At 45.7% G+C, this 27,607-nt stretch overlaps 1 protein-coding gene across 1 annotated transcript in view; it reads left to right on the forward strand.

Moving 5' to 3' along the window:
* Positions 1 to 27,607, forward strand: part of ELMO1 (engulfment and cell motility 1) — a 673,946-nt gene that overhangs the window by 250,030 nt on the left and 396,309 nt on the right. The window contains exons 8-11 of the mRNA XM_075558190.1: positions 5,916 to 6,015; positions 13,783 to 13,934; positions 16,764 to 16,842; positions 25,905 to 25,955. Coding sequence (XP_075414305.1) covers positions 5,916 to 6,015; positions 13,783 to 13,934; positions 16,764 to 16,842; positions 25,905 to 25,955 — 382 coding nt within the window. The remainder of the gene's footprint in view (positions 1 to 5,915; positions 6,016 to 13,782; positions 13,935 to 16,763; positions 16,843 to 25,904; positions 25,956 to 27,607) is intronic.

The following is a 27,607-nucleotide window of genomic DNA, read 5'->3' on the forward strand; positions in this document are numbered from 1 at the left end:
CATGGAAATGCCCGCATTGAGACGGGCTGTGGCTGGCTGGAGGAGGGCCGTTCAGCGGAGTGGGTGAGAAGTGTTTGTTTGAATCGCTCCAGCACACATGGCGTGTTGGCTGTGACAGTGATTCGCTGGCTACCGGCATGGAAAGTTTGCAGGCTGCGTAGTGTGTGGTGGTTGGTACTGAACCATCTTGAGCTTAGCACGGGAGAAAAAGCAAAGACGGCAGACAATTAAAAATGCTCCCAAATGTGCATGGATTTCAGCGGCGGAGCTTTGCCTGCTTCCGTGTTCCATTGCAGCCTGAATTACTCATGTAGGCGTGGAAATAAACATGAATGTCAACAACCGTGTTGGTGGCCCTGGCATTTCACACGAGGTGATGGAGTTCCCTGATATGGACCTTTCTTGTGGCTTTCTTTTCCCTGCCACCGAAAGGTTGACATTGAGTTTTGAAAAAGTTCCAGCTCATGACCATCTGTCTGCATGTCTTTCAGCCACCAATTATTAGGCATTCTCCCTCTGTTACACATCCAGCTATATCAGATACGGTCCTCGTGAGCTTCAAACGGTGATCACACCAAGCCGCTAACCAAAAGGCAGGGTGTGCAGGCTCAAGCCAATCAAACAGTTGTGACGTCATTCAATGGGCCAGGAAAAGAGCCATCCTTCCTGACACCTGAGGTGTGTCTGATGAGAAGAAGCTGTCCTTTCCCTTATTGATCCTTTGCACCAATGGATGATTGAAAAGCACGGAAGGCCTGGTGTACAGTGTGAACGATGGGGCTCCATTTCCTTAGCCATCTGCTAGGCAGCGATTTCCTTAGCCACCTGCTAGGGCAGCGGTTCTCAACCTGTGCGCCGCGACCCTTTGGGTGGGGGGCGTCTAATGGAATGACTCTTTCACGGCGGTCACCTGATTCATAACAGTAGCAAAATTACAGTGATGAAGTAGCAACAAAAATAATTTTATGTTTGGGGGTCACTGAGAAGGTTGAAAACCACTGCCGTGGAGTGGCGTCCTGGCCCTGGACCAGCTTGGAGCATGGGCAACCAAATGGTACTCTGCCCTGCTCTCCATCTCTTTTCTGTGGTTCTTGTAGCCTGTCTCGGGCATTCCTGTACAGAGTTCTGGGGGATTTTAGAGAAGATTGACGATCCCCAGATGTTACTAAGCGCATTTGGGATATGGTTGTACTGAGCTGGTCGCTAGAAGGCAGAGTCGTTTTGTTTTCAGATGATTAGACAGCCATAAATATAACTTACCTTTTGCCGCTAAATCAGCTAGTGATGCCTTAGGTCATCTGTATTTTGACTCAGGCAGCTGACAGGGGATGCAAAGAAAGGTTGAGTTTAGTGGTGCATATGTGTGCGCACGCTTGTGTGTGTGTGTGTGTGTGTGTGTGTGTGTGTTTTCCTGTCCCCGCGCTAGCTTTGTTACTGATGTCATGGAGACAGTCATTCGCACGGTGTGGAGACTAGGGATCCTGCCCTCCAATGTTACATAGATGTGAGTCTTTGGGGTCTCTTAGAATCCTAGCTGTAACCCAATGGCGGCTATTAGTTATTGTATGCTTATTGTTTCCTGATTTATAAGGGGAGAAATTATAATAAATAAAATTAGCTAATATTGTTTGGTACTAATAATACTATGCATTATCATGTAATGATGATTTCACAGTAATATTAGTTGGCCAGCCAGTCTACTGATAAATCTCACTAGTTGCTTTCATTCCTTTTGTTATGATTTGTCGTTTGGATTTCACCTTCTTGACTTTCTCTATTATTCACCCTCCAAACCCTACTGAGTTTTCCGATTGGCCTCTGATGCCACCTAGGGGCATCTCCCAGAGAGGGACTGGCAGTGTGCTTCAGGTGATCAGAGGTGGTGCATGCTTTTCTAGCCAATTCTTAAAGGTTTGGAGGTCTTGCTCGCCCCTCCCCACCACCCCCTCACTGACTCCAAGGACAGAGAATCCTTGCCCGCCCCAGTGAAGGCAACAGCGTTTGAAATACCAAGGAGCCCCAGGGGTGTCTTAACCCTGGGTAAGCATTTGGCTGCTAACTGAAAGGAAACCCTTTTGAACCTCATGTTCACTGAAAACAATTGGGCAGATTCAGTCTAAAGATGTCAGGAGACTTTGTTTATCGTGTATGTGTGGGAGTCTATGCGATGCCTACAGATTGAAAATCAGGACAACCAATTTTCATGTTTAAAGATGGAGCTTGTAGCTCTGAAGTGGTAAACCCACTGGATCTGTGCAGGCATCCACTTAGCCGTGTTGAACCTGAACTTCAGGGGTAAAGGGAGCATCTGCTTGATTCTCCCACTGCCACTTGATGCTGTACTCAGTTCCAAAGTGAGGTTCCTCTTGCTCTTTCCTCTCTCTGTCATTCTCTTGCCTTAACCACAGTGCCACTTTTTGCTATTTAGATTCTAAGACTTAGTGGTAAGAGAGGTCACACATGAACTTAAATAACTTGGTGGGGTTGAATGGCTTGGGTGAGGCTGTGAGATGGATTTGAGACACAAGAGCAGCGTGCCAGAAAGACTTGCAATTAGAGCTCTCCATAATAGGGACACAGAGCAGGAGAAGCTTCTAATCTATCTTCTACCTTGTACCCCACCTATATAGTGTGTTAGACTGGGTTGACTAGAGAAACAAATTCATAGACACTCATATATGCATAAAAAAGAGCTTTATATACAGGAACAATTGAATATTCAGAAAACATTCCAGCCCAGTCCAGCTCAAGTCCATAAGTCCGATATTAGACCATATATCCAGTACCAGGCTATAAAGTCCTCTTCATACTCACACAACACATGCAATGATGCTGACTGCAGGAAGATCTCAGGCCACTGGATGGAAAGTCTTGTGGATCCAGTGGCAGTTGAAGCATCTCAGTGCTGGTGTGGGTCTCCACGTTACTCCTTCAACTCCAAGGCTCTGGTTGCATCAGCCTACCTCCATCAGGCTCCTCCTCAGTCATGTTTCACAGAGAGTGATTGTGTGTCCTGCCTAAAGCAAGCTGTTTATCTCCTTAGTACCTCCAAATGAGGTCACGAAGCTGTGACTTGATTGACAGCCTAGACTCTACCCCTCTATAAGTTAACACCAGATTTTGTAACTACCACATGTAGCCTTCCAGCTTCTGTTTAAATAGGAGCAATAGGGAGTATGAGAGCAAGCTCACCTTTGCATGGTGGAAATCCTCTTGGTCAGTATGCTGAATTGGGTGTGATGTCCACTCTAGCTTACAATCTAGTTTGACATGATTGGAAAATCATGTAGTGGGGAAAATGAATGGACTAGAGATGCCAGTTTTAGGAACCAAACAACCAACCAAAGGTGGCATCATGGGTTATGTGTTAGACTGCTAATCACAGGGTTAGTAGTTCAAAACCACCAGCTGCTCCAAGGGAGAAAGATGAGGCTTTCGACTGTAAAGATCTACAGTTTCATAAGCCCACAGGGATCGTTCTGTGTTTGACATGCTTGGTGTGGGTCAATGGACTCGATGGCAGCGAGTTTGGACTTCTGGGTCATGGTCAGGGGACAAACAACTCACCACTGTTTAGTCAATTCTGACTCATGACTAAGGGCAGGGTAGAACCACCTCTGTGGGCTTCCAAGACTGTAAATCTGTACGGGAGAACAAGAAAGCCTCATGTTTCTTTCTTGTAGAAGCTAGTGGTTTCAAACTACTGACCATGTGGTTAGCAGCCCAATGTATACCACGGTGCCGCCAGGCCTCCTTGGTCAGAAAAAGAAGGATGCATAATGACATTTCTTCAACAGTTAAAACAGAAGCAAAGTAATGCATTGTTGTATTACATGAAAAACTCACTGCCATCAAGTTGGTGCTGACTCACAGTGACCCTCGAGGACAGAGCAGAACTGTTCTCTGGGTTTCTGAGACTGCAACCCTGTAGGGCAGTAGAAAGCCTGGTCTTTCTCCAGAGAACTGGATGGTGGCTTCAAATTACAGACCTTGAAGATCGCAGCACAATGAATAACTACCGCGCCACCCAGGCTCCCATTGGATTGTAAAGTTAAAGTTATTCGTGGCATTCATTCTATACTGTATTTGTTGTGAACATGTCTGGTAGATAAAAATGGGTTTGCGTATTTAAAAAATGCAAATAGAAAGTGAGCATGTCAGTCAGTGCACTTTGCAGACGGTCTAGAAGTCTTGGTTGGCATGATTTACAATTCTTGAGGAGAGGGTTCTTGTCTTGGGAGTGTTACCATAATATTTATTACAATGAAAAAGGTGAGCTTGCCAAAAGATTTTGAGTGTCTTGCAGTGTTACTTTGGGAGCGCTAGGAGCCAGGGAGACCTGGTGGTGTACAGCCTTACACATTGAACTGCTAGCCAAAGGTCAGTGGTTCAAACCCACCAGTGGCTTCAAAGGAGAAAGATGAGATTGTCTGTTCCCATAAACGTTTGCCATCTCAGAAACCCCAAGGAACAGGTCTGTTCTGTCCTATGGGACCAGTATGAGTTGGAATTGAGTCAGTGGGAGTAGGCTTAAGTCTTGGGTTTAAGGAAACCAGAGAATTATCTAATACATGTGGGTGGGGGAAATTGTTTCAGAAGAATAATACTTTGACCTGACCTCTCCAAAATAAATGGGTTTCTAAATCTCCCATTAATCCCCCCACTCCCCCACCCCTGCCCGCCACTGCCTAAAACACACATTATCTCTATACATATTTAATAAAGCCTATTAGCCAAAGATAAAATGCTGACCAGTGTGGTAAGGACACGAATGTGATCGCGTCCATGTGGTTAAGTGCAGATAAAGGCCTACATAGCCCTCCTGAGTCCTTTCCAAACTGCTCGCGCACTTAATTGAGCTACTTCAGTCTTTCCTCTCAGTGCCTGCAGACGATCAATGCATTGCCTTCTCCTCTCGGTGCCTGTGGATGATCAATGCATGGCCTTCTCCTCTCGGTGCCTGTGGACGACCAATGCATGGCCTTCTCCTCTCGGTGCCTGCGGAGGATCAATGCATGGCCTTCTCCTCTCGGTGCCTGCGGACGATCAATGCATGGCCTTCTCCTCTCGGTGCCGGTGGACGATCAATGCATTGCATTGCCTTCTCCTCTCGGTGCCTGTGGACGATCAATGCATGGCCTTCTCCTCTCGGTGCCGGTGGACGATCAATGCATTGCATTGCCTTCTCCTCTCGGTGCCTGTGGACGATCAATGCATGGCCTTCTCCTCTCGGTGCCGGTGGACGATCAATGCATTGCATTGCCTTCTCCTCTCGGTGCCTGTGGACGATCAATGCATGGCCTTCTCCGAGAGGCTCTCACTGCCATTCACTGCACAGCTTTCTTTAAATCATCAATTATTAAGAATGCAAGGGGTGTCTCTTTATGCATTCGATCATTCACCTTCTGGTGGTTCAAAACGAAAAGAAAACCCCCAAACTCACTGCCATCGAGTCATTTCTGACTCACAGAGACGCAAAGCACAGAGTAGAACTGCCCCTGGGGGTTTCTGAGCATGTGAAATCTTTACAGGAGGAGAAAATCTCATCTTTCTCCAGCACAGTAGCTGGTGGTTTTGAACTGCTGACCTTGTGGTTAGCAACCCAACACGAATAATACCTGTTTCCAACTGAGAATACAGAGGCTCTGTGTGATGACGCCAGTTGCTCAGTATGACCCATCGTCCTGAATACCTGTCAGTTTGAAATGGAGCCTGTCCAGCTTGAAGCCCTAGCTATGCTCTGGGTGCCATCTTGTTGCCTTCTCCTTGACTGATGGGCCTTTTCTATGGCTGAGCTGTTGGCTCCCAACACACTTTTAAACATTGGCTCGTACTTTTTTCTAGACCTTCCTCACTGCTCTTTCTTTGTTTCTACTTTGGGGTCCCTAATCATTGCATCTCCCTGTGTTTTCCAGCTTTGGAGACATGCTGTCCTTCACACTGACTGCATTTGTGGAACTGATGGATCATGGCATAGTGTCATGGGACACATTTTCGGTGGCGTTCATTAAGAAGGTAATTGACACTCCTCTCATAAATACTTTTCTCTGCTTTTGAAGGTATTTTATCGTTTATTTCACTCCTGTTTCATGTTCTGTTTACATTTTTCTATGTGAAAAACACATCTTTTCACAGTGTGCAAGAGAATCCATAGTCAAATGGGGCCAAGAGGGCATGCTATTAATACCAGGATGAACTTGGTAAGCGGTGGGTTGCTAACTGTAAGGTCTGTAGTTCAAACCCACCAGTCACTTTGTGGGAGAAGATGAAATGCTCTACTCTTGCAAAGACTTTGGAACCTTAAGAATTGCTTTGAATCAGAATTAACTTGGTGGCAGTAGGTAATTCTTTGTGTAGAGTTCCTACCGCCCTTCGTGAACCTTTACCCTGGTGCTCAGGGAAAGGGTAGAGGCAATGCATAGGGAATTTCGGCATGATGAGGTCTGAAGTTAGGACATGTGGAGCAGGTGGGTGTCTGGCCCCCTGAATGTAAGACAGAGCAGGCCCGCTCACTTGTAACAATGGGACAGTAAATACCATAGACATAACCCGTGAGGTGGATTCCTCTTTCTGAGGATGCTAACACAGAGACGGACATGGGTGATCCTGATGTGGGAGGCAGGGCTGCTGTGGAGTCACCATGAAGACACAAATAAAAGCTTACAGTTCTGTTTTCATTTTCCGGACCCCCCCACCAAATACATTTACTCTTGAAATCACGACTTGTTATTGCTTGTTAGTTTATTAATTTAATATCTCTGTAGTTATGAAGTTGTCTATAAATGTGACAGCCTTTATATTTCTACTGTTGTGTTAGGTGTGAAAAGATGGGTGATTTCGTAGGCATCGTTACCAGAAGTATCGTCTTTTAATAATTCTGAGCCGAAACTAGAAAGTCAAAGCAAAATCCAGTAAGAGCCATTTGGCTCCTGGAATTTTGCATTTTGGATCATTGGTAGATTTAAAGAAAGCTGCATAAAAACAGTACAGTTTCTCTGTAGCCTCCATCCAACTTCTCCCGATGCTAGTATTTTGCAAGACCATCATGCAATCATTTGAGCTATTAAAAAAATGGACATGGGTATAATGTTACTACTCTTACTCGGTTTTGCGAGTTTTCCTACAAATTCCCTTTCTTTGCAAAGGCTTGCACATGGCCTGTAGGTAAGTCTCCATTGTCTCTTCTAGTCTGCAGGATCCTCTGTCTTTCCTTTGTCGTCACGATCGTGATGCATCTGAAGAATGCGGGCAGTTAATTTGGCAGAATGTGCCTCCGCTAGGTGGATATGATGGTTTCTTGCGGTCAGATTGAGGTCATGCCTGCTGGGGAGTGATAATGCCATATCCTCCGTGGCTCAGGAGCAAAGATGTCGAGACGTTTAGTTAATGGTGACGCCAACCTTGATCCTTTTGGTTGAGGTGTCTCTCTGGGGAAGTGGCTTGCGGGAGACACCACCTTGAATTGGATGAAAGAGGAGAGCACTTTTTCTGGGCATGAGTGTGCTGTGGAAGGAAACCCCAGAGGTTAAATGACCTGCTGGAGGGAGCATACCTGTTAGTTAAGGTGGGAACTCAGTGGAAACATCTCTGAACCCTGTTTCTTCATGTAAATCCACCATACCAAGGGAAAAGGAATCGTGCAGAAAGCTCACAATAGAGAAGAAGACTCTTTTTGCCTCTTTCTCAGTGGTATGCATTGTTAAAGAGGCACAAAACAATTAGAGTTGAGAAAATAGAGGAAAATATAGTGCCATGGAGCCCCTTCCTTTGGCGGTGATGAACAGCGTAAGCAGTGTTTGTTTTTAATGGGAGCAGAAAGTGAAATCCATGTCCTATCTTCCCAAGGCACCTTCTGAAAGGAGGGAGTTCAAATCTGAAGAGACTCGGTTTTTAAGGGGTTCCTATAGCCTCACCGATAAGTCAACTCATGGATTGATGACAGGCCTTTCTCACATCTGAATTGCCTTGCTGGTTATTAGAACCCCCTTTTCCATAAGAAAGCAACACTGTGCTTGTGATGGTTGTGTGCCCTTGAGTTAGCTGTGACATTCGTTGACTCCATGTGACGGAGTAGGCTGCCCATGGTAGTTTCTTAAATGGAAGCAGGTGGGCTTGAACCACTGATCTCTCCATTTGCAGCCAAGTGCTTGACCTGTTGCACCACCAAAGCTCCTTAACAATATGGAACTTAATGTCTTGTCAATTCCTGGAAACGATGCTGTATTTTCACCCCTATCATCTCTCGATTCCCCAACAATCCTGTTCAGAAGAGATCATTTTGTTATGCCTGCTGAGTTTCCAGGGCTGTGGTGAGTGAGCTGGGCCATCAGCCTCTTGGTTCAGGCCTTTCCCCGTCATCATCACATACCTGTGCTTGGCAAGTGGTGGTAAGAGTGTCCACTGGAGCCGTGTGTAACCAGCTTGTTCTTTTGTGCAGCCTGCCCAGACCTCACCAGCGGAGCTGAGAGATCGCATCTGTTCAGATTCTCTCTGAGACGTGTTTTTGTGCCGTCACAGCTGACCATGCCCTGCGATGTTGTTGGCTTGTTGTTCATTTGACAGTTCCCCCCACTAGGTCATGACTGGCAGGCCAGCAGACACCCAGCTTTCTTCACGACTTCTTCCTCAGGTCCCAGCATAGAGTAAGGCCTTAGTTGACTATTTTTGGAAAATGAATGAAATAAGATTGCTTTGGAAGAGTTTTTAAAAACCACAGAGCCGGAAGAAGAGAAGGAATAAATGGTATTTTAACACATTTAAGTAATCTAGGTGTCATGAGCCAGACACAGAAGAACAAATATCGCACTTCCATGAAATATTTACAGTAGGCAAATAAATGCAAACAGGTGTCTAGGGTTTAGGGGGCGGGAAAGAGAATTACTATTTCATGGGTACGACGTTTGCCTATGAATATAAACTAATGTCACAAACTTGTACATTGAGAATGGTTGAAATGACAAGTTTTCTGTTATAAGTCACTTTACTACAATAAAAAAGAGATCATAAAGCATTTCAGTTATAAGTAGGAAGGGATTAACAAGGTTAATTTTTGTTATTCATTAGCTGGACCGAATTCAGTGTGTTGACAACCCAGGAATTGTATGCAGGCAACTGTCCTTAAATGGAGCTTTATCTCAACAAAAATCAACGAGGAAATGCTCTGACAAAAGATGTCTATCTCTGTGGTTTAGACTTGGCTCCCTATTAATGCCAAATTCATGCCAATTTGAAGAAATATTTTTTTTCCCTGCCAGCCCCTGTCTCCTTCCTTCCCACTTTATCTGTTTTGTTAGGTGGGGATTTAGTTTCTGTTTACAGATTGGGGATGCAATAAAGAATCGCATCATTTCATAAATATCCTGGAACTTGGAATACTTGATGCCAATATAGACCACTGTTGTGTTTTAAAAGGCTTGGCTACTTAGGCGGCACGTAGGAAGACAGGGAGAAGGAAAGGGAGCGGGGGAGAGAGACAAAAAAGAAGTACTTTTGTGTTAAGAGTTGGTATTCCCCCAGCCAAGTATAACATCAGGGCCTTGTCTGGGAAGGAAAGTTACATACAAACGTTCTCGCAGCGATAGCTCTGCCAGGGGGCCTGGCGCGCTGCAGTATTTTCAGTGCCTAGACAAATATCCAGCCATTTTGGTTTGGAGAGCTGGCAATTTCTACTGCTTAAAGCATTGAGAGATTTATGGGCCCCTGCTTTGGGTGGGCATTGGCTCGACACACACTAGGACAACAACCCAGATCCTTTCAAAGAAGCTGTGGGGCTCACGCTTCTGCTGGGATTCACTTCAGTTCTGGTAACCCACGAGCGTGTTAAGATCTCATCGTAAGGGGTTCTAAGAAAATGTTACATAATTCTAATGGTTGGTGCTGCCGATTCATAAATTGTAGTGTGCTTTAGGGTTTGAAAAAGCACCTAAATCTTCCTCTGTTTTACTTAGGAATCATATAAAAATGAAGCCACACAGCATGTGGGGGTAGGTCACGTGGTGGCTGCCAACTCCTCTCTCTCCTTTCTCTGCATGAAGGCCTCCCTTCAAGAAGCTGCACCAGAGCTGGTTTAGACGGACCCAGCTGTGTCAGCTCTAGTGCAATAAAAGTATTCTCATAGAGCTAGGGTGAACATAGAGGTCAGGGACACCATGATTCATTTTCGAAGGACGACAAAACTCAAAACCAGACTCACTGCCACCAAGTTGTTTCTGACTCATAGCGACCCGCTCTGACAGGGCAGAACTGCTCTTGTTGGTTTCTGAGACTGAATCTCTTCACATGAATTGAGAGCCTCCTCTTGCTCTCTTAGAGCAGCAGATGGTTTTGAACTGGTGACCTTGAGCCTAGTAGCCCAACGACACCACCTCTTTGAGGGACAAGGACAATTAAAACTTAACCAGACCATCTGCTATACCACTTAACTACATTGAGACTTGTAGTCTTTGAACTAGTCATAGACTGTGACGTTCATTAGAAGATTTGTCTCTAGTTCTTTTGAGAAGGACACCAATTAGCTTGTATAAGCCACGATTGATTATTCATATTAAATAACTGAAACTATATAGTCATTTAAATGTCCCGGTAAAACTACTGGCAAATACAGGTGAAACAAAAGGTACTTGGCTAGGTGTTTTACACAAAACACATTATGTAACCTACAATAGGATTGTTGAAATGATTGGTTCTGTGTGTCAAAGAAAAGGTGAGTTAATAGGGGGGAAAATAAAGATGGCTTTGCTGAAAGGAAGAGATTAATTTCATGGGAGAGAAAACCATTTTACAAGGTGCATGTGCAAATAGAAAATAGAATTAGAATATATATGAGGGCTAGAAATATGCCTAAATCCAATGAAACCCACAATTGACCACTTCTGACCATTGAGCAGGCCTCTTGGGGAGATCTGGAAGGCAATACTTCGAGGAGAACTTAAAAACCCATTATGAGAAAGTGTACTTCCCGTCAGAAACCACTGCGCACTGCAAAGGAGTTTTTGCTAAAATTGAACATTGTTAAAAGGATATTGATGGAAGCAGTCAATCAATGTCCATTTGGAGAAAGCTTGAACAGAGAGGATGCCGAAGAAGATGCTGTTTTAGGCAGCAAAGAATGAGTTAGACTTGTGTGCCGGAGTTTTCCTTACTCCTGCAACTTGGGGGAGGTGCCCAGGGGAGGGGCTCAGGGCTCCCACCGGGATGGGAACGACATCACGGGGGATGCGAATCATGAATGATGATGACAAATGTGGAAAAGGATGCTAATTGGCAAGAGAAGAGCAAGAAGAAAGAGAGTGAGCCTTCGTTGCAATAATCCAAATGAATATCTCCTTTTCGATAACAAGAATAAGCACTTAATACTTCATAGTGATTTTCTTTTTTATCTGTATGTCTCTGGAAAACTATAAGCTTATTTCCATGATAAACTGTACAGCCCATATTTGTGTTTAGGCCAGGTAGACTAGAGAAACAAATTCAGGGACACTCACATAGGTGCAAGAAAGAGCTTTATATTAAAGAGTAATTGTGTATCAATAAAACTTCCCAGTCCAGTCCAGATCAAGTCCATAAGTCCAATACTAGGCCATAAGTCCGGTACTAGTCCACAAATCCCTCTTTGGACTCTCGAAGCCACATGCAATGGTGCAGAGTGCAGGAATGTCAGCAGCCAGTGGGTGCAAAGTGCCATAGATCCAGTGGTGGTGGGTTCTGGCAGCTCTCCGAGGGACTCAGTAGCAGAAAGGTGAAGGCAGAGAGAGAGAAGGAGGGAGGACGTTCCAAGGATACTCCTTATGAGAAGGCCATGTCTACCAGGAGGTACCATCAGGCTGTGACCTTGTTGGCAGGCTAGACTCCACCACGACACTTTTAGATCTTCAAGTTGACATGAGAATTATGTAACTACCACCGTGGTCATCGACTGGCAGGACAGTACACACCTGTTGTATGGCTCACAATCAATACCTATTAATAGATGTGTCAGTATTAAATGAGTGAAGAAAGGGGTGAAGGCTGGTGGGAAGTCAGGTGGGCAAGCTCATCTGAATCTAATACATGGAGACCAACAGGGGACCTTGAAGAGAAGAGAAAATTGCTGTTGTTGTTGTTAGTTGCTGTTTAAGTTGATTCCAATTTATGGTGATCCAGAGTGTGCAGGAACTGCCTTCCATAGTGTTTCCAGTGACTCGTATCTTTCGGAACTAGCTTGCCAGGCCTTTCTTTTCATGTCCCTTTTGGTGGTTTTGAACTGCCAACCTTTTGCTTAGTTGCTGAATGCTTACTCTTTTACACCACCCGGCGACTGTCAATCTCAGGGCACCTCCTAATCCTAGAAACATGAAGGAGACCCTGGAAAGCGGAACACGTTGGTGGAGAGAACTGTGCTGGGCTAATGGGCAGTGAACTCAGTCATTGGTAGTGATGGTGTGAGTCGAGGAGATTTTACTCTATGTAGAGGAAGCTTAAGTTCAGCATTAAACCTGTGTGTGTGGGAGTGATTGCCAGCTTGGTAGAGTGGACTTGACTGTAGAGATGAAGGAAGAAGTTTGGCAGGGCGAATAAACATGTCAACTAACCATCAAATGACCTAACACCATCTTTGAAGACCCTTAAGAATCTTGGTATTACATGCAAAAGAGCAGCATGTTGGAAGATAGAGCCTTACATGCTATGCCATTTGTCCCACCACCCGCCAGCAAGAACAGATGTTGGAATCCCCACTCCCACCCCAACTTTCACCAAGGAGTCCTTGACCTAGACACAATTGGGGTGTTGGCAGGAAATTGCCAGGAAGCATGTGTCAGGCCCAAGGATGGGAGGAGATGAGGCGAAAGGGCCGATGAGACAGCAGGAAGGGAGAAATGGTGTGGACAGGGCAAGTGGCAAGTGTCTGTTTTGTGATAGATCCAAATTATTTAGCTTTTAAGGATGTAGTCATTATGTTCAGATAATAATAGCCTTTTAGTGTGAGTTGTCAACGGACAGTAATAACTTTTAATGATGCCTCTAAAATAAAACCTTTCTGGTACCCGTGCGTTTGGATGACTGCAATCTATTATTCTAACCTTTGTTTTACTTTGCTCTCCGGTTGTGATTTATGATGTTTGAGACCTTAGTGATTAACTTGGGTGGTGGGGGCGTGGGGTGTCTTGCAGCTTAAGCTGGTATTGTCACTTCTAACACTGCTGATTTTAAAGCTAAATCGGAGAGCAATGAGAAGGATTTCTTTCAGTCCTAAGAAATTGGAAGCATGGAGGGAAGGTTTCTTGGTTAAGGAAAGTGAGGCAAGGAACTAGTGACAGAAAAGTTGCCAATTGACATGTGCTTGCAGATGGGATTTATGCCGGCCCTTAAAGAACCTGACAGCATACAGTCATTGACCGTGTGGGCCAAAGAGTTGTCTGGGGATGGAGAAGGAGGGACTCTTAGTGCATGTACAATTACTGTCTCAGAGAAACTCTGAAATACTTACATTGTGTATGTTGAAATAATCTGCTGAGATTTGGAGAAAAATAAGCTGGGCCAATTAGACAAACTTAATTCTCTGAAGCAGTTCCTTTTAAACCATGACTTACCGTTGACTTATAGAAATTGGGTCAAAACCATGTTTTTCGACAACCATTGGTGATTTGATGTACTTCTTGCCATCTTGCCGTAATTCCTGGTATTCCACGTCCTGGATGTCTGGATTCTCTGGAGAGCATTTACTGTTTCCTTGACGTATTTCCGTCTCTGCACATTTGCTGTGCCAACCACAGACCACTGATCGTTCCTCCCTTGGGCTTTCAGATAGCAAGTTTTGTGAACAAGTCAGCCATCGACATCTCAATCCTGCAGCGGTCCTTGGCCATTTTGGAGTCCATGGTGCTCAACAGCCATGACCTCTACCAGAAGGTGGCGCAAGAGATCACTATTGGCCAACTGATTCCACACCTTCAAGGGTAAGCTTGGAAACACTTCTGTGGGGTGGAGAGTGCTTCCGGAACAGTGCTGTGGGCTATGTTAAGTGGTGATTCTATTAACTGCACTAATAAAGCCAAACAAAACTCACTAGCACTGAGTCAATGCTGACTCATCTCGACCCCCTGTGGGGTTCTGATACTACAACTGATCATAGGAGCAGAAAGCCCAGTGTTTCTCCTTAGGATATGCTGAGGGTTTTGAACCACTAACCATGCAGATTGCAGCCCAACATGTAACCACTACACCACCCGGAAAAAGAAAATCATGTTTTAAAATATAAGTAAGCCACCTACCCCACTGAACTGGCATGGCCACTTCCCCATGTCCACACCACTGGATCTGAGTCTGGTGCTCTGGTTCTAGTGCCTGGCGCTCAGTCACTTCTGTTTTGATAAATCCTGGTAGTATCAATGCAGGTTTACGTTAAAAAAAAAAAAGAAAATCTTATGATTTTCATTGCTATAAAAATATGCATAATACCACACTTGCCAATCCAGCATGTTTTATGAGTAAGATTTGAGACACCAGTTGCGTGATTCATATTGTGCCACCAACACCAGAATGCGTGACCAGAATTCCCATCACCTAGGACAGAAAGTCAGTGGCTTCCCCTCCCTGCTCCTTCCAACCCCTGATACCCACGAAGAAACTCTGGTTAGTAAGTAGAATCTTACTTTTATTAAGACATAAAAGAACAATTAGTTCTCCCAAGTTCTCAATATAATCTTTCCTTAATTACACGAAGATAGTGTTTTGTCTGATATAATGAATTTCTTCATAGTCAATTAGAAGTTTTTAAAGATAGGCCTCTTTCTTCCTTAGCTAAGCTAAGGTGATAGATATTTTATAATAAAGGCATTTTTTTTCTTTTTTATTATTTTAACAATTTATTGGGGCTCACACAATTCTTTTCACAGCTCATACATATACATACATCAATTGTATAAAGCACATCTGTACAGTCTTTGCCCCAATCATTTTTTTCTCTTTTCTTCTTTTACATTTTATTAGGGACTCATACAACTCTTACCACAATCCATACATATACATACATCAATTGTACAAAGCACATCCATACATTCCCTGCCCCAATCATTCTCAAGGGATTTGCTCTCCACTTAGCCCCTTGCATCAGGTCCTCCCCTTTTTTCCCCCTCCCTCCAAGGCATTTTTTATAGAGGCTTGATCTATAAAGTGGAAGATAACTTCTCCCATAGCCTGCACTCTTTGGTCCTCCCCACCCCCACCCCCACTTTTCTCTATACATTTGTAATTAGTGAGGTTGCCTGTGATGACATTGAGCTGATGAAAACTCCATTGTATCAAAACAAGCAAACAAACAAACAAACCCCATAATGATGACACACAACAATCCTATAGGGCAATGTAGACCTGCTCCCTAGGATTTCCTGACCGAAAACCAAACTCACAACCATTGAGTTGATGCTGTTTCAGAGTGACCCTATAGAACAGGATAGAACTGCTCCCGTGAGTTTATGACTGTAACTCTTATGAAGTAGCCCTGTCTTTCTCACAAAGTTTCCTAGGAAAATGGTAAATCTTTACAGAAACAGACAGCCTTACTGTTGACACCATTTTCAGTGCTATGTTATATGTTTCTGGAGGCCAAAAATGAACCCTAGTGGCATAGTGGGTTATGGTTTGGGTTGTAAACTACAAAGTCAGCAGTTCAAAACCAGCAGCTGCTCCACTGGAGAAAGATAGGGTGTTCTTCTCCCATAGAAACCCACAGGGGCAGTTCTATTTTGTCCTATAGGGCCATTATGGTGGGAATCAACTCAATGCCCCGTGAGTTTCCAAGAATGTAATTCTTTATAGGAGTGGAAAGCCCCATCTTTCTCCGTCAGAGTGGCTGGTGGTTTTGAACTTCTGACCTTGAAGTTTGCAGCCGAATGTGTAACCACTTTTCCAGTGGGGCTCCTTGTCAACCCACCACAGCCTTCTAACAGTAGCTCATAGGCTGTCTTTTTTTATTTGTATTTTGTCTCTCTTATTTATCCATTTCATTATGTGCCCTGGGAATTGGCGTATGGAATTAAGCATTGTGTTCCTAATCACAAGGTGAGTGGTTCAAAGCCACCAGCTGCTTCAAGGGCGACTGATGAGGCTGTTTGCTTCTGGAAAGATTTGTAGTCGTGGAAACTCTACAGAGCAATTCGCCTCTCTCCTACAGATTAGCTGTGAGCCGGAATTGCCTCGATGGCACTGTTATGAGCTGAATGCAGGGAGAAAGCACATTTGATGTGGACTTTATACAGCATTTCAGGTTTCTTTTTTGGGGAAAAAAAAGTGTCAATAGAAATAGCTGCGTCTCTTGTTATCTGGAAGCTTATATTTTGAAATAGATTTTACAAATATGGAATACGGAGACAAAGCCATTGCATTCATAAACCCATTAATGTCAGGATACCTAGGACTGCTCCCCAATATACTTCATGCATCAGACAGAAAATTACACACACACACACACACACACACACACACAGGGCACCCACTACATCCCTTGACTTTAGGCTTTTAATCCTAATAGAGGAGCATGGGAAATGGGGAATGGGAGTGGGATGCAGGCTAGCTGCCTCTGCTTTCTGGGAGATTTCCAAGGAGCGGTCTGTTACTCAGCTCCGATATCCACAGGGCTTACAGCCCCGTGCTTAGGGAACTGCATTCTTAGTCGCAGGTGCATTTTCTAGGTCTTTCCCATCTCTGACCCCTTTGGGGGGTGGGGATGGGTGCTGACAGTGATCTCAGGGCATTGACTAGTCTGACTCTCTGGCCTGTCTCCCTAGGTCAGACCAGGAAATCCAAACATACACCATTGCGGTGATCAACGCGCTTTTCCTGAAGGCTCCCGATGAGAGGCGGCAGGTACGTTGCATTCCTTTGGCCTTAAGAACACTCAAGGGCTGGGCACCTTCTTGTGCAGGAAAAGGCCGTTCTTTCCCACCCAGGGGACCCCTTGGGCTTCTGCCCACAGATAGGTACTCCCTGCCAAATGTGCTCGCCAGCTGGGCGGCCAGCCTGGAACTGCTAACAAACCTGGCGGGAGCTAGGAGGAGGTGAGAAAGTTCTGGCCCACAGTCCCAGTGGCAGAGGCCTTCCAATCCAATGAAGTTGAACCTAGAAACGCAAAATGTTGACAAGGTGAAGATGTAGTTGCCGCAACCGACGCGCAGTTGGAAGCCCCTGTAATGTGTCCTTATTTACTGGCTCCTCGCTGAGGGAAGTTGTGCCCTGGGTCCTGGTGAGAAAAATGGAATCCTGCTAGGTCTCCCACTTGTCCAGGGAGGCGTGAGATCCTGACACGAAACGATGCAGATCGTGGCCCCTGATGGAAGGAACAGTTCATGTGTCCGAAGGGCTCTTTGCTTGATGGCATTTCTTCTGTCCGGAGGTGGTTATGCCCTGGGAGGACCAAGAAGTTCATTTCCTGGCCTTTGTAGCAACAGGAAGGAGCTCCTTCCTAGCATAAATAGGAAGCCCGAGCTTTTCCACACGCCTTTGTCCATCCTTTTAATCTGCAGAATTTGTGATTCTTCCTCAACGAGAGAGGAATTGTGGAAGGGTTGTGTATAAACGTGGAATGTGACCATGCCTTGAAATTTGACACCCTCTCCACGTCAAAAGCCCCGTCACATTGATTGTTTCCATCAATAGTACGTGGCCCGTGTGCCAGCTGACTTCATGTTGAAACGGGGGAGCGTGAGATCGGAGGGGCTGGCTGGCTGCTCCCCGCGGATTGCGTTTGACATGGTTAGAAAGCTGGCATGCTGGGGAATGCTGTGTGGAGAATTTTGGGCTTTTTATTTTACCTCAGCTTGCCAGGGACTTTGAATGTCCATGACCCAATGTGAGGGGTTCTGGCTTGGGTTCCATTTAAAAATTTTTGCTTATCCTTGAGGGCTGGGGCTTTGGGTCGCACAAAGCATAGAATCACTGTGTGCTGGTTGGCGGTTGGGGAGTGCAGAGGCGCCTAACCTCCTCTGGCCTGTGCTGAGGGATCTAGGACTCAGGTGGGACTTTGAAGGGCAGCTTAAGGGTTTTTGGTGGGGGTGATGGGTGAGCCTTGCTTCTTTGATATTTAAATCTAAATATTGAGTTGAGGATAACAACCAAATAGCCCAGCCAACTGCCTGGAAGCCGTTACCGTGCATACACCATCTTGCCTGGGCGCTGGAGGAGGGTGTTTTGTTGGCCAGACCCAGCCCCTCAGCCAAACCACATGGGGGCTGCGTGCACAGGGGCAGCAGACAGGAGTTGTTTTCTGGGGGTCTCCTTTCTCTGTCTGGCAAAGAAAAGGTTGAGACAGAGCAAAGCAAAGGCCATTCCTGCCCACATCCTGTGACATCATTTGGATCCCTGGATCCAGAAACAAGATGAACTTGGTCCGCAGGTCGCCTGTCTTTCTGTGGAGGTATAGTTGAGTGGCCGGGGGCATCAAGTACTCACCCATGTGTAGGAGCAGGAGAACTGGGCAGGCAAACGGAATCCTGATGTCCCATCTGGAAATCAAACTGGAAGCAAGGAAGAAACCGGCATGTCATGGTTTGGCCCTGTCTTACTATAGGAGGAACCGTAAACCCTCCCAGAGCAGTCAAATAGTGTCACACCAGGGAGAAGGACACTCTAAGAAGGAAGGTCAAGTGTAGATAATCCAGCAGAAAGACCACAACCTCTCATATGGTTAATTTGGTCTTTGAAAGAAAAATTAGCCCACTCCCTGGGGAATGAACAACAGAAAAGTGGGTGAAGGGAGACATCGTACAGTGTAAGACATGACAAAATAATAATGATTTATAAATTATCAAGGGTTCATGAGGGAGAGAGGGTAAACATGAGGAGCTGATACCAAGGGCTCAAGTAGAAAGAAAATTTTTTGAGAATGATGAGGCCAACAAATGTACAAATGTGCTTGACACAGTGGATGGATGGTGATGAGTTGTATGAGCCCCCAATAAAATGATGTAAAAAAAGAAAGAAAAAAGAGCTAAAGACGATCTACTTTCCTGTGGAAAATTGCCCTGGACTTGGAAAAAAACTGGCTGCATTTCAGATGAATCTAAGAATGCTGTTTGTCCAGGCAGGGTAGGTGTAGGGGTGGGGGTGCAGTGTTTTTATTTATGTATTTGTTTGTTTACAAAGCCTGGTTGCTGTTGGTGGTGGTGGAGTCGGTTCCACACGTAGCGGCTCTGTGTCCAGCAGGGTAAAACACCGAGGGACCAGGCTGTCTCATGTGTACCAGGGCAGGAGGACAGGGGAGGGGTGCGGCTCACAGTGGATGGGAAATGGCACTGACGCAGCCCATAACTGTAACCGCTGTCAACAAGTTGTCCACCGGTTCACCGTCAAATTGGTAACGTGTGTGTGATAGATAACTTTTACAATAAAAATAAGCGAACACAGCACAGCCCAGCACCTCACAGGATTTGGTTCCTTAAATTGGAAATTTAAGATCGTAGTTTAGTGGGACTTTCCAGTCAGTTGGCCTCTTCACAAGGCTAGTGCACTGTGCAGTGCCTCACCTGTAAAAGCTTGCAAGCTGCCATCCCAGGCCCAGGAGTTGGTCTCTAGTCACCTGAGCAACGGAGCAAGAAGGAGAGTCAGGAATGGGCAGATGACATGGAGCATATGCCTCACGGCCGCCATGGACAACTGCCATCTTTGCCAGGAGCTCAGAAGAACCGGGCCGTGCCCAGCCACCATTCCTGAGCAGTCTGATCAAAGACCATCCTCATTAGAAATTGGAAACTGCGGAACAGGTTGTCAAATCCTCATCGTCTCTAGACTTTCTGCAGCTCGGGAGGGTGTGAAAAGGCCCGTGATTATTGCCCTGAGATCATCCTTTTAAACAAAAAATATGCCCTCAATTTTAACCCGGCAATAGCTGAGCTTAACTAGTGAAAAGGGTGTTTCTACAGGAAATTCAACGGGCAGCAGCTACTCCAAAGGTGAGGTCGGAGCGCTCGGGGGCGTTGCTGTGGGTTAGAGAGGGAGCAACCCTCGGAAAGGAACGTGAAACGGTTGCGGAGCTGAAATGAAATCCGTCTCCCTCGAGGCCGTGGCTCTGGTACTTGGGTGTTCTCAACAAAATAAGTAAAATTTGGAAAATACAACAGAGAAAGAGAAAAAGAGCGCTAAACAATGAGTTCACATTTAAATGAAGAAAATATTGCTTGACATTGTGTTAGGCTGGGTCCTCTAGAGAAGCAAAACGAGTGAGTCCCACATGCGTTTGGATCCAAAAAGAGATTTATATCAAGGCACAGTGTAGATAGTTGGAGAAATAGGTAAGTCCGGTTGGGTTCAAGTCAGGCTTCTCTTGACTTGTGGAAGCTGAAAAACAGGAAGCAGGATGAATGACAGATCAGAGATCACAGGGGACACTGGCTGGTGGATGCCAGGTCTAAAGTCAGCAGGATGAATCCATAGTGGGTAGTCCTTTGTCAGCTCCTGGGATGGGCAGGTGACACCACAGGAGACAAAGGAAACAGATGCAAGATCCTGCTCTGGCAGAAGAGAAAGGGCCAAAGAGGATTTGACTCTCCTAGGTCTCTCTCTCTCTCTTAGACAACAAGGCTTATGACACCTAGGAAATGTCATCAGGCTTCGATCTAAATGATTGGTTGGGCTACAACCCTACCCTTACCCACAGGTGTCTAGTCGACATCATCCCAAAACAGACATTGTTTTTGGAAAGAGAGTAAAACTAAAATTATACACTGTGGGTTGATGCCCATGTGTTGTTCCATAGGGCATTTGAGACCAGGTAGTCTGGTGGGTTACACATTGGACTGTCAACTGACCGGACAGTAACATGAACCCACTAGTCGCTCCTCGGGAGCAAGATGGGGCTGTCTACTCACAAAAAGATCTGTAGCTTAGAAACCCTAGGTCGTGGTTCTGCTCTGTCCCGTCCGGTCGTGTGAATCAAAATGGACCCAGTGCCGTGGAATCTCCTGGGCATTCAATGGCTGTGATCATTCTGACACAGACAGCGTGGGCTTTCTTCAGTGGCTTCTGAGTGGATTTGAACCACCAACCTCTGTTAGCCATCAAGGCTTCACCACTTGCTGTACCCACAGGTTAGTCGGTGATGCTGCCTGAGTGCTGTACACCGTCTTAACCACCGAGAAAGCACACTTCAGACTGAGTTCTGTGTTATGAGAAAAATAAAGTATTACTGGCCCCAGTTTCACATTGATATCATTATTGGCATATAGTCTGAAAGATCAGGTGTCCTGATTTTTTTTGCTGAGTAAAAAGATCTACTGGCAATCTGGGGATCTGCCGTGTCCAGACATGAAGTTTTCACTGTATTCCATTTTATTTTCTTTCAGTCTCATATTTTACAAAATGAGGAAATTGAGACTCAAAGAAAGTCCATAAAGAGGTGACTAGAGTCAGCGCGAGAATGTTCTTATCTGCCGAGTCTCCCCGTGGACCCCAAAGGGGCACCACCCCCAGAATTATTTGGACTTGTCAAGGATACAGAGCTTTCTGAAGCCTGAAAGATCTCTACCCACTTCATTGGCTCACTCGGATTAGCTTCAAGAAGGAGTTCTGCAATTGGACATCCTCTCACTGAGGGTCACAAGGAAGAGACGAGCCAGCCAGGGTGCAGCATGGCACCGATGAAACAGACAACTTTCCTCTAGTTCTTTAATGTTTTCAACCCCCACTATCATGACCCCAATTCTGCCTTACAAACCCGGCTAGATCAGAGTATGTACAAGGGCACAGATAAGAGCTTGCAACATCGGGAATCCAGGACAGATGAACCCCTCAGGCCCAATAATGAGAGTAGTGATACTAGGAGGGGAAGGGGGGGTGGGGGAAAAGGGGGAACCGATCACAATGATCGACATATAACCCCCTCCCAGGGGGATGGACAACAGAAAAGTGGGTGAAGGATCAGTGTAAGGCATGAAAAAAATACTAACTTATAAATTATCAAGGGTTCATAAGGGGATGGGGGGATGAGCTGATACTCAAGTAGAAAGAAACTACCGATATTTTGAAAAGGGTGATGGCAACAAGTGTACAAATGTGCTCAACACAATGGATGAAGGGATGGATTGTGATAAGAGCTGTACGAGCCCCCAGTAAAATGATCTTTTAAAAAGAGGGGGACGAGCTAGTGGCGTAGAGGGTTATTAGTGGGGCTTTGAGTCAGACTTAATGACTTGATGGCAGTGAATTTAGTTTGGGAATGAGGTTAACATATAATCTAAATGTTTGTTTTATTGAATTAATGGGATATGCATATCCTGCTATCTTTTGCATACCTCCCCTCAACACTCACTTCCATCTAGTCAATTCTGAATCATAGTGATCCTATGGGACAGGGAAGACCAGCCTTGTGGATCTCAAGACTGTCACTGCATGGAGTAGAAAACCTCCTCACTTTCGTGACGGGCTGGTGGTTTTGAACCGCTGAGCTTGTGCTTAGCAGGCCGATGCGTCCCGCTGCCCCACCAAGGCTCCTAGTCACACCCTAGGATGGTGTATCCATTCCACTGCAGTGCAAAGCTTCCAGCTATTTCAGCTTCTTTTTCTGACTGAAAGGGCCAAACCCATCTGTAGGATTTTCTAATCTGGGTTTTCTTTGCTTTTTTTCAAAACAAGGAAAACGTGCACTTGGGATGATTTCCAACACCAGGGGGCGCACACTTAAGCACAGCTGTGAGGATGGTGCAGGGCATGTCGGTATTTCGGTCTGGTGTACGTGGGGTCGCTATGAGTTGGAACTAACTTGACCCCACCTGCCTCCCACCATGATAGCGTTTCTTTCTGTCTTTCCTGACAGAGGTTGCCTCCTTAGGCAGTTCTGTCCTGTCGATAAACAGACAGCATTATTTTTTCCCTCTTACTGAGAGTGTCCACCACCTGCCTGTCCAGTGGGCCACCCTGTGGTCGCGTGTGTGTCGTTATGATGGTTAAAAGGGGCCCCGGTGATGGCCCACCCTGCCCTGCAGGGTTGCTATGGGTCGGAATCAACTTGTGGGCAGCGAGTGAGTGGAGGAGGTGAAGGTTGAAGCTATGCCCCTGGTGCTTTAAATGCCAGCAGGACCACTCAGCAGAGGACAGGTTTCAGCAGAGTTTCCAGACAAAGATAAACTAGGAGATAATCCACTTCTGAATATTAGTCAGGGGAAATCCTCTGGACCACCACAGACTACTGCCCGATCCTGTGCGGGCGGAGGCATCTCCCTGGCTAGCTGGCACTCAGAATGTACAGTGGGCACAGCACTGCTCTTGGGCATAGGAGTGATTATGAAGGTGGCACAGGGCTTGACCACATTCCCCTGTTTTCCACGACCTGGCCAATAGTCAGGTGACCTGCAACAGCCCTGAAAAAAGACTGGGTCAGGCGTGGGCTGCCTCCTGGGATCGAACTTCCTCCTCTGCAGGGTCCCCTTCAGCTTCCCCTAGGCTTTCCCCATCCCACAGGACAGAGGAGCATCAGGACGTAGGAGCATCTCCCTTTCCTGACTTGGGTTCCCAGCCACAAATAACGAAGGGAGGGTTTTCCTAGAGGAAAGAGCTGCTGCTATGCTAGGCGGATTACGGGCCTTTGTCCTTACAACTATTTTCCAGGACTCCGGTTAGCATTTAAATGGCATATATTTTGGCCAATGTCCTTCCAAGTTTCTTTACTATTATTTATGTTTCTGATAAACACGAATGAAAGAAGAAAACAAACCCAATGAAGAGATTTGGTAGAAAATGCTGATGCTGTAAAACACTCTCCCATCACTGTCTTCCCAGAGGGAACTGCTGTCCTCACTCCCCGCTGTGTAACTGCCCCTGCGGGTTTTCCGAGGCTGTAACTCTTTGGGGGAGGAGAGAGCCTCATCTTCCTCCTGAGGACCGGTTCGTGGTTTCATACTGCTGACCTTGTGGTTTGCAGCCCATTACACAACCACTGCACCACCAGGGCTCCTGGTAAGGTATCAATAACTGTAAACATACCATTTTGAAGCTCTAAAAGGTTCCCCATAGATTTATAGATGATCAATTTATCAATAGTTTATAAAATTTATGGAAATGATTCCTTGATACAGGTACTGCAGCTGATCTTAACCATAAAGCCGAGAAGTGGTTAGTACCTTGCTATAGGATCCGGAGAACAAAACCAAAAACTGCGAGACTTCTGTTTTCCCTCTCATCAAAGTCCTGCTCTTTGAGAGGTAGTAAAAGACATGCATTTGTTCCTCTAGCAAACATTGGTCATTTGCATTCTGCCAGACATGGTGCTCTCGGCTTGAAATACAAGGTGGAAAAGACAATCTCCAGACCCTGGAGGCGGCCACACATTTATTCAGGAGATAAATATTGTAACGAGGTCGTTACCATTGCTCTAGTAGAAATAGGTTTTCCCATCCCGCTTATTTTAAAATCTTATATATTGATAGACCACGGACAGGCACAGAGAAGAATCTTCTCCCTCTCTTTATCAGAAACCTTTTATCGTTGTTAATTTATAACCCTCGTTTATAAAATAACAAATTGAAAGAACTCTTGCATTCTTTGAGCCTTTTGTTTGGCATCTGCTCAGTGTCGGGGTGGGGACAAGCCTGGGTCTCAAACCCCTGAAGGGCAGGCCCCTTGGGTGGTTGTTTAATTGATGCCTGATTGTCTATTGCCCAGTCTTCCTTGTTTTCAAGAGCTTGAGCAAGGATCCCTGTTGGATCTTGACTTCAGCCCCTCTAGTCCTTTTGAATCACCTTGCGGTGTCAATGCTCTCTTCTCTTCAAAGGAGTGGGTCAGCAGGGGCACAGAAATGAAGTGGTCAGCCTCTAACAGAGTCCTCTGAATTTCCACCCCTTTTCTCTCCTGTCTGTCTTTCTTTTCTGTGGTGGCGGGGACGCCGTTAGGTTGATGTAGAGAGCAATGTTGACATCCTTGATTGTCCTCTGACTGTAAGTCCACCGTTTTCCCTCTGTCCGAGTTAAAGTCAGCCCGCCCTGCCCCTGGCTGCCTCCCCCCTCCTTCTGCACCTGCCCACCTGGCTTGTGTCCCTTCCGTACTCTCCCCTCCCTGTGTTCTCAGTTCTCCTGGCTTTCTGCAAGTTTATTTTAACCTTCATACAATTCAGAATTGTGTTTTTTTGTCACCGGCTAGTTTTCTCTACCCAGTAAAAGTAGCAAAATGACCACCTTCCCCCACAAAAAAGCAACAATGTTCAAGCGCCTTTCTGAATATGAGCAGTATTTTTGAATATATGTGTTAGAACTGTGCTAAACGATCTTAATCTCTGTTTGTCCACACTTACAATGGGCGTCTGTGAATTATTTTACTTATTCAAGTTGCCACAATATACCTTATGCCAGACCAGCTCAAGCTGTAGAAATGAAGCCTCAAACTGTTTTGGGGTCTCTGTGACTCAGCACCTGCCCAGAGGATTGTGCTTCTCCATTTGTGTGCATCAACCATTTTCAAATCCTGGGGAAGGGAAAGGTTAGATGCTCTTTGGTTTTGTTCAGATTCAGATGGAATGGCATTTTGAAGATCACAGGTCTGTAGCGTGATGGTTCTGTAGTACAGGAATCACTTTAGCGTAGGCATGTGTCGCCCAGCAAAATCGTCCTGTGCGATAGACAGCTCAATACAAACAGATCCCCTTTCCTAATGGAGAACCACTGCTTTCCTGTTGACTGTTTACCACATAGCACTCACCTTTGCCTGGCAGGAGAAATTCAGAACGAGTCCAGGTGCCCACGTTTCCTTCCTTTGCTTTCGGGCATGACTTTGTAATCTACGTGGACTAAAGTCATCTGAATGCAACTGTCTGTTTGAATGAACTATTTCATAAGAAATACTGCTGATATACAGTTGGGAAGCCCACCCCAGGACAGAGCCCTTGGGACCACGCTGAAATGTATTTTTCTCACCGGAGCCTTTGTACGGGTGTTTTCTTGCTTCAACAGGAGATGGCGAACATTTTGGCCCAGAAGCAGCTGCGTTCCATCATTTTAACCGTGAGTACCTGCGTGCCGTGGCCTCCTGCATAGCTCTTTCCCCTCTTGGCTTTGGTGTGTGGTTTGTTCACTTGCAAGCAGTGGGACCGATAAGTAAAAAGTGCGCTTTTGAAATGAGACTAAACCAGGATTTCCCACAGAGAATCGCCTCGTTGGATGGGTGGGAGAAGTCTCTGGATCTGCTCTGGAGGAAAAGACAAGGGAAACATGCCTTGGCAGGTTGAGTTGGAAGTCTCACTCGGTGGGTCAGGCTTTGTAGAGGAACCATCACCTAAGCTGTGCAGTTACGCCTCATCGAAGTGCACATGGTGAAGCTTTTGACTGTAAGCCCCAAAGGTTGTTAGTTTGAACCCCTGGGAGGCAGCTTAGAATATGGGTGTGGCAATCTGCCTCTGTAAGGTGACAGCCTTGAAAACCCGAAGGGGCCCAATTTAGCTCTGCGTTGTCACTGGGTGATAATGGGGTCGTCACTGGATGGGAGCTAAGGACAAGGAAATCAGGGATCTGTGACTTAACACTACGCACCGGTCTGAGCGGGGATTGTCTTTCATGAGGTAGCCAGCGGGGAAGATAGCATGTCCCGAGAAGTCTTGGAATTCTTCCTGTACAAGAGGAACGCAGCGCACAGACATGCACGCAACCCACGCATTTGTCACGATGCACAAAGGATCGTAAGCCTTGGTGAAAACGAAGCTCTGAAGGTTTCCTTGAGAAGGATTTAGAAATCAGAGAGATGGCAAGGTTTCCCGAGGCCTCCTCTGCTACTTCACTTTCAACCAAGGGCTCAAAAAAGGCCTTGGTGATTGGCTTTTCTTTCCGAAAATGGATTTCTGTGGGTGTCATTTTGAAGGAGAGCTTATAATCAAACGCACACTCTGTCTCTCCAATGCAGTGAGGCCAGTCAAGAATTAAAAGCTTACAAGGACAAAGGAAATAAATGTCCTAGAGCCCACAGCCAATAATAAGGCGTGCAGGTTTTCATCGAATTTTATTTTTCAGCTTCCTGATGGTCAAAGATTAAAAAACAACCCACAAGAGTAATTTTCACTGTTTGATCAAAAGGGACACCGAAGTCCTTCAAGGACAATGAACTTCCTTCTCTTGGAACTGGAATCTGGACTAGGTCTTAGTAGCACGGCTTCACATCCTAAGTTCAAGGATAAGTTGGTCGATAGGCATATGATTATTTTTCTATGATATTGGCTCACAATGAAAGAGAAATCCTGATATTAAAGTAGTTCAGTGAAGTTTGTGCCAGGAAAGGAGGGGGAAATGCTGACCCAGAAAGTTCTGACTGTTTCTTGGTATGAACATGGCAAGAAAAATGAGACTGTCCAAGGAATGACTGTAGCTACCTTGTCTCGAAGATCCGTAGGCTTTGGTATGATCATGTGATGGCTGGCAGTTCACCGTTTGTCCTCTGCTAAGAACTTAGATACCCAGACACATTGTACAGCACTGTGCCCTCCCATTTCACATTCTGTTCAGAAGATTGACGGGTAGATTTGCTCATTTGATTTCTCCCCTGGCTTTCTGACTCCCCCTCCCATCATTTGGGCTTAGTAACTTTGTATTGTGCTGTCCCCATCTCCTGTTTATTCCTCATTTTCCCGTCATCATTAGCCCCTGGGACACTGGTGCTCCCTGAAAGG

The sequence above is a fragment of the Tenrec ecaudatus genome, chromosome 9, assembly GCF_050624435.1.
Source record: "Tenrec ecaudatus isolate mTenEca1 chromosome 9, mTenEca1.hap1, whole genome shotgun sequence".
Lineage (NCBI taxonomy): Eukaryota > Metazoa > Chordata > Mammalia > Afrosoricida > Tenrecidae > Tenrec > Tenrec ecaudatus.